General features: G+C 31.9%; 1 protein-coding gene across 2 annotated transcripts in view; it reads right to left on the bottom strand.

Moving 5' to 3' along the window:
* Positions 1-2138: 2138 nt before the first annotated feature.
* The window catches only part of LOC143083647 (uncharacterized), a 45472-nt gene continuing 40508 nt past the window's right edge, over positions 2139-7102 (bottom strand). For both annotated transcript variants that reach the window (XM_076259933.1, XM_076259931.1), the window contains exons 3-5: positions 5472-5582; positions 3873-4017; positions 2139-2602 (exon numbers count right to left, since the gene is read on the bottom strand). In XM_076259933.1, coding sequence (XP_076116048.1) covers positions 2564-2602; positions 3873-4017; positions 5472-5582 — 295 coding nt within the window. In that variant the 3' untranslated portion in view covers positions 2139-2563. The remainder of the gene's footprint in view (positions 2603-3872; positions 4018-5471; positions 5583-7102) is intronic.

Below are 7102 nucleotides of genomic sequence, written 5' to 3'. Positions count from 1 at the left end.
ATCTAATAAATCAATTTGACTGTATAAGATAGGAATGTTTTGTTTTGAATAAAAGGGTACAAAAAAACGTACGAAGCGGAGACTGTCGTGACCTAAAAAAAATCGTTAGCCACCTTCTTCTACTTATATGGTGAGTCGACCTGCCCATGGATAGTAACAAGTGCATGTGTCCACGATTCAAACATCCAAAATCATGACTTATGTTGGTACCATAAAGTTTGTAATATATGCAGGGAAACAGTTGGTACACACTTTGTGTTGTTTCCCTTTACCAAAACCTGTATGCATATATAATTGGAAAAAGAATCGGTGATTGGAAGATAAATTATGGTAACAATAGACCCTCTCTACATCTTTTTAATAGATCAAGTTGGTTAATAATGCCTGTTTAATGTGATGTGTAAATAGAAGATGAACCCTCAATGATGTTTGAAATACTTGTTTTAACAAAATATACCGTCATTTTTGCTATTTCAAACTTCTCTTTTTTATACACTGATTGTAAATATAAGGTTACAGGGAGCAGTCAATGAAAGCTACATCCAGACAGCATGACTGTCTAAAAAAAATCTGAATAAATCTTTATTTCAGAGATGTAGACACAACTGGGTATCTCTTTCTTATTTATGAAAGTTATTTTAAATCTGTAAACATGTGCATGGGGTTTTTGGTTACATATTGCTATTCATATAAATTTAAGATTATCGGAACACCTTCAAAATAATCTAATTATTGTTTTATTTCAAAGCATCAATTAGCATTTTATTGCCAAAATTTGTCGGAGTTCTTTAAGAGTAGAACGGATCTTTATTTATTTGATTGTATTAGAGCAAGGGTAAACGTGGAAGCGATAACCAGTCCTCAATCTACATTGTATCTAACCTAGCATCGTATACACCAATATTTAACTCTAATAGAATTTATAATGCCATGCGTTCATACATTCTTACATACATTATTAAATCTCTGCACTGAAAACGCCGAGTTGTCAAATATTTTTGAATGCGCAAAAGACCGGACATTATTATGTTTTAAGGGGGTTCGCGGGTCTAAATCATTTATATAGGATTTCTCTATGTTTTTCTATAAATGAACTTTATCTTATAGTTAATAGAAAAATAAAATAAAAAAGTGGGGTCACCGTTCATTTGCGCTCACAATCTGCCTTCGAAAGAAGCATACATTTTTGTAAAGGTGGTTTTTTTCTGTTGAAGTAATAGGAGAAATAAAGGTAATATCGAAATTAAAAAAAGAAATTTATTACAGAAATCGCTAAAATTTTACAATAATTTAGTTTAAGTACAGCTTATATTAAAAAAGATAGGTCACCGATGAGTTGAAAAAGATATTTCAATTTTCGAACCAAAAAATGGCATTTTTCCACCAAAGGGAGATAATTTGGAACTTTTTCAAAGATGTATACATTTTGAAAGTCATCTGGGGCCAACACGAATTGATTGTTTTGAATGATTTTTGTACCATATGATAAAGTAACAACTACAAAAGGAAATAAATAAAATTTGTAATGAAAAACAAATGTTTGATTTTTTTCTGAATTTTTTATACCCTCGAGCCGCCTTAAAGGAAAGGCTAAACGGTGATAGGTAAATTATGTGTACGTTTGTACTAGGCTAAGCACTCCTTGTATGACTCTTCAGTGCAGGTCTTCCCCGGGTTTAGGTGGGGTTCGTGTTGCTTAGTCTTTAGTTTTCTATAATGTGTCTTCTGTACTATTATTTGCTTGTTTGTCTTTTTATATTTTAGCTATGGCGTTGTCAGTTTATTTTCAATTCATTAGTTTTGTCCCTCTGGTATCTTTCGCCCTTCTACTCTTCTTTGTCTGAATCTGAGGAACCATTGGCAAATTCCTTCTCCGTATTTTCAAATGAAAAGGATTAAGTTCTATTGTTTAGAACGTTGAAACCAATCACAACGTTTTTGTGCTTTCTGTTTTCAATATTACCCAGAATGCGTTAGATTCTAACGCGGTGAATTGATCTCTCTATTGCTTTTCATATTTATATATGCCGCATTGTGTGATTGCAGAAAGTCCTGATATTAATTTTATCCAGTGTGTTATTAGAGATTATATGTCTCTGGTGGTACTAAAACAATGACATGAATAAACTACGCAAAACTTTCGAAATTTAAAATTTATTACATCTTGAAGATACCACAAAACAATGAAAATATTGATTTATTAAATGATTTACTCCTATTTTATGTTAAACCACAAATTGATATCATTTCAATACTCTCTCAGATCTAGATTGTAACGAAATAAAAAAAAATGAAACAGAGGCTCGAAACAAGTTGTGCACTACAGCAACACACCGCATCAGAACGTTCTCCTGTAATTGGTGTGTCATATGATTTGTTATTAATCAATGTCTTAAACACGTGACACTCTGAAACGCGTTTTACAAAGACTTTTCAAACAAATTAAAAATGAATAAAAATGAATCTATAATTGTTTAGATGACTTTTATGAGGTATTATCCACACTTTAGAAATAAAACAAAAATAGAGATGGGAAGTAACTCTGCTTGGTACCGTCTGCTCCTCATTCGTCGTAATCTACCCATATATCCGGGTCTATCACCTATAAAAGAATATTGAATAAAATGTCAGTAAATAATAATTCATTGAAAAAAGAAAAAGATAAATTGTTTGAGGGCTATTCTGGTTTTGTTTTGTTTTCTTTGAGTTAAGTTTAGTTTAGTTTTGTCTTTTTTTTAATACTCTTTGTTAAACAGTTTTTACAATTTAACATGTGTTGAATTATATTCTTGTTGGTGCTCAGATACATACATGTAAAAGTAATTGAATGGGATATTAAGATTGAATACGGATGTTCCATCATTTTGATTAAAAGATACATGTACCTTTAGTAACATGTACGTGGTGATTAAAAGTGATCACAATAAAACGCGACAAATATAACGATACGTTCTTTCAAAGATTACGTGTCCTTGGTGTCGTCAACTTGTTCTTTAAATTTTTTAACACCAAAATGTTGTAATTAAAATGAACTCTTTTTTTTTTTGTATCGGTTTGTAGGGTAGTTATAGAGTTGACCGTCAGCACATTTTCTGTTAAACGAACTCATGCCTTAATCAAAGTAATGTACCAAATGTACCCAAATAAACTACAAAAAAGCCATTCAATTCTCAAATAAAAAAAATACAAGTTTTTGTAATATAGCAGAAACGGAGAACAATAAATACTCAAGGTTTTATGCTCTAATTGAGATTTAAACTAAATAAAATAATGTTGCTGAAATTGACAAATTTAAAATTAACCAGGAGGATATCTTATCTTTAATAGATAATTGCTGTATATTTCAAGATAAGTATACACTATGATAAGTATTTATCAATCTCTTGCATTTCAACGGATTGAATGTGAGCGCTAAGCAATCCCTTTATAATTTATTTTAAAAATAATTAACATGGATAGCGACCTCCCTGGAAAAAATACGAAGCTGTGCATGGGTTAAGTGTGATGAAGTGGTTTTGTGTTGTGTTTTCTTTTAAAGTGTCACATGTTATTGATTATTTTTTTTGAACTTGCTCTATTTTTTTAATAAGTTCAAATATCAACATAGTAAGTCGATGTTCGGATATCTTAAACACGTAAACACATAAAACATATTTATAAATATATTTTTGAAGATATTTGAATGAAATCAATATTATTCTCTAAACTTTAAGTCCATGTAGTGACAGAATGGTGACTATAATTTTTTTATTTATTGTTTATTGGCAACTATTCTTTAGCAAACAGATCCAATGTTTGTCGTCGTCTGATCAATTTTTAGACAATCGACGAATGTTCAATGGTGTATTTAAACTGTTTGTATTCTATTTTACCGTTGTATCCGACAGATCCAAGTTTCGTCGTCGTCGCATTAAATGTGAGAGTACTTTGTAGGCAGGAACATATTGCTCTGTATTTGTTTCGTCTGGTTTGTTGTCCCAGTAGTCTGTGGTATCATCCTTGTGGTATTTATCTAGCCTGTAATTATAAAAAGGAAGATGTGGTATCAGTGCCAATGAGACAACTCTCCATCCAAGTCACAATTTATAAAAGTAAACCATTGTAGGTCAAAGGTACGGTCTTCAAAACGGACCCTCGACTCACACCGAACAGCAAGCTATTAAGGGCCCCAAAAATTACACGTGTAAAACAATTCAAACGGGGAAAAACAACGTTCTAATCTGGAATAACCGTTTCACAAATGATATCGGATATGTCCCTTACGTCGTAACTACAATGCCCTTTCCTTTCATGAATGAGACCTACCGAATTCGACTATTTACCGGATTTGTTATCACATAAGCAATACGACGGGTGCCACATGTGGAGCAGGATCTGCTTACCCTTCCGGAGCACCTGAGATCACCCGTAGTTTTTGGTGGGGTTCGTGTTGTTTATTCTTTTGTTTTCTATGTTGTGTCATGTGTACTATTGTTTGTCTGTTTGTCTTTTTCATTTTTAGCCATGGCGTTGTCAGTTTATTTTAGATTTATGAGTTTGACTGTCCCTTTGGTATCTTTCGTCCCACTTCTATACTAAAAACGAGGATCGAGAAAACTTATGAACCACATAAATAGACGACAACCACTGAACGTTAATACATGTAATACATGTAATATAGTCAAAATAAACGTTATTCGCGGGAGAAATTCAGAAGTCACAGAAAAACTGATGCGAAGCCTTAAACTATTTCGGATAAAAAGAGGAGGTCAATATGTAGGTCTTAGATTCTGGGAAAAATTGAGGAATTCTATTAGAAATTTAGACCGGAAGCAGAAACTAAGAACTTGGGAATGTTTGTTGAATTCTGACTAGAAATTTGGACCGAAAGTGGATTTTGTCACCAGTTATCTATGCTCAAATCATCTTAGTGGTATCGTGCAGTGGCCGATCCAGAAATGTTCAAATGGGGGGCCACTGACTGCTTAAGAGATAGACCGCTCCGTTCATGCTTCAGTTATTCCCTATACAATCAACCAAAATGTTCCCACAAAAGACGGCCAATTTCTGTTATCTTTAATTTTTAGGCCATTTTCCTCTATTCTTAATACTTTTAGTCCATGAATCTCTATTATTTATTTCTGGTTCATTTGTCTCCATTCTTTATTTTGTTTGTCCTTTATTCATTATTTTGTAATCCCATCAACATCCTCATACATACATTTAGGCATGCAGAAAATATAATGAATGAAAATATTTAAAAAAAAAAGTTTATGAATATTTTTGTATATAAATAAGGCCGTTAGTTTTCTTGTTTGAATTGTTTTACATTTTCATTTCGGGGCCTTTTATAGCTGACTATGCGCTATGAGCTTTGCTCATTGTTGAAGACCTTACCGTGACCTATAGTTAATTTCTGTGTCATTTTGATCTCTTGTGAACAGTTGTCTCATTGGCAATCATACCACATCTTCTTTTTTATATAAACTTACAAAGACTTTAATTTTTCATATGTGTCATCAATATCTGTCTCGATGTGATAACTGTGTGATACATCTCTCTTTGCAGCGACACCTAGGCAACGTGGTGCAAACGGAAAATTTCTGAAACATACAAGATAATATGATAAATATCAATTGTAAACAGATAAATACCTACACCAGGGACTAGATCACCGTTATTAGCCTTCGAGAATTAAAATAGACTTTGGCGTCGGAGGTTATTGATATTGATAATCTGTTTACAAAACAACGTAAGTAAACATGGAAATGAAAATAATAATATAATAATATAGTGTCCGAGGTGCTTGTCTAAATTAAATTTATAGGGATAGCGAAATCCAAAAAAACTACCTATAATGTGAAAGCAAAGGATATACATGTGTAAGTAAAATACCAAACGAACTATGCTCATCGTGAAGGTCATATGGAAACCTACAGCAGTTGTTTACGAGCCTTAAATAGCAGCTACTTATATGGTCTATAGTGGATAGTTTTCATATTGGCAATCATTCCAATTCTGCTTAAGAAAATCAAATTCCACCTTACAATTTGGGAGAAGAATTAACATTCGTTTCTAATTAAATTCATTTCCTAATTTCATCAACGGAAATACGAACGATAGACGAATTTGCCAGTTCACGTGACAGTTCATTGCAGACTTTTTGGTTCTTTGAGTATATATACATATCAAGTGTTCTGTTGAATCTCATTGTAATTACGGTTCGGATTGTCCTTTTCAATTTACTAAAAGTTGTATTACATGTATATCGTTTAGTTTATCCTATGTGTCCTTTTGCTAATATTGACATGAAAGTTGTTGATTGGAAAATGAACTGTCGGAAACATCTTTTTTTTTCAAACCTTCTCTGCTCCGAGATATGATGAAAAAGTATGCACTTAGGGTAAACTTTGTTTTTTGTTTGACCATTTCGGTCATGTAGGTAAACATTCCCTGCTTTAAATTTGTTTGGGTTTTCAGAGTTTTTTTTTTTTTCATAAACATAAATCAAGAAAAGCGCATCGGACCCACGAGATTAATAAAGAGTAATTTTCATTAGAGAGGTTTTATATTTATTTTTTTAATTAATCATAAAAAAAAACGAATTCTTAATCCTAAATCTGAAATGATTCAAACAGAGGGACGATTTATAGCAGATATTTACAAAAACAAATTACAAATATTACATTACAATTTTTAAGTCAAAATATCATCAATAAATAAAACTAATATCCATGAAGAAGACGAATGTCCCCTGATACAGCTTAACTGTTAATATACTTAACAACTATCTTTATAATTTGTGCTTACTAGAATTGTTTGATTAACCAATATCAACGCGTACAATTTCTAATGCCAGCTAGAATTACGACTTATTCAAAACTTTGACACTTTGATGATTATTATATGCATTTTGTCGTAACCTATACTGGATAAAATGGTCTAAACAATTTGTTAAAATAACCAGAATAATTGATTTTCTGCTTAATTTGAAAATTAATTGAAAAATTGATATGAATCCTAACAGTCAATGTATGCATGATAAAATCAAAAATGGTTAAGGTCACGTTGTTATGACCAGTTTTCAATGATTGAAAATATTTATTATCAAACAGATGTGGTA

This window comes from Mytilus galloprovincialis, chromosome 7, assembly GCF_965363235.1.
Source record: "Mytilus galloprovincialis chromosome 7, xbMytGall1.hap1.1, whole genome shotgun sequence".
Taxonomy (NCBI): Eukaryota; Metazoa; Mollusca; class Bivalvia; order Mytilida; family Mytilidae; genus Mytilus; species Mytilus galloprovincialis.
Note: the sequence above shows the minus strand (reverse complement) of the source record. Positions and strands in the feature narration are given on the sequence as shown.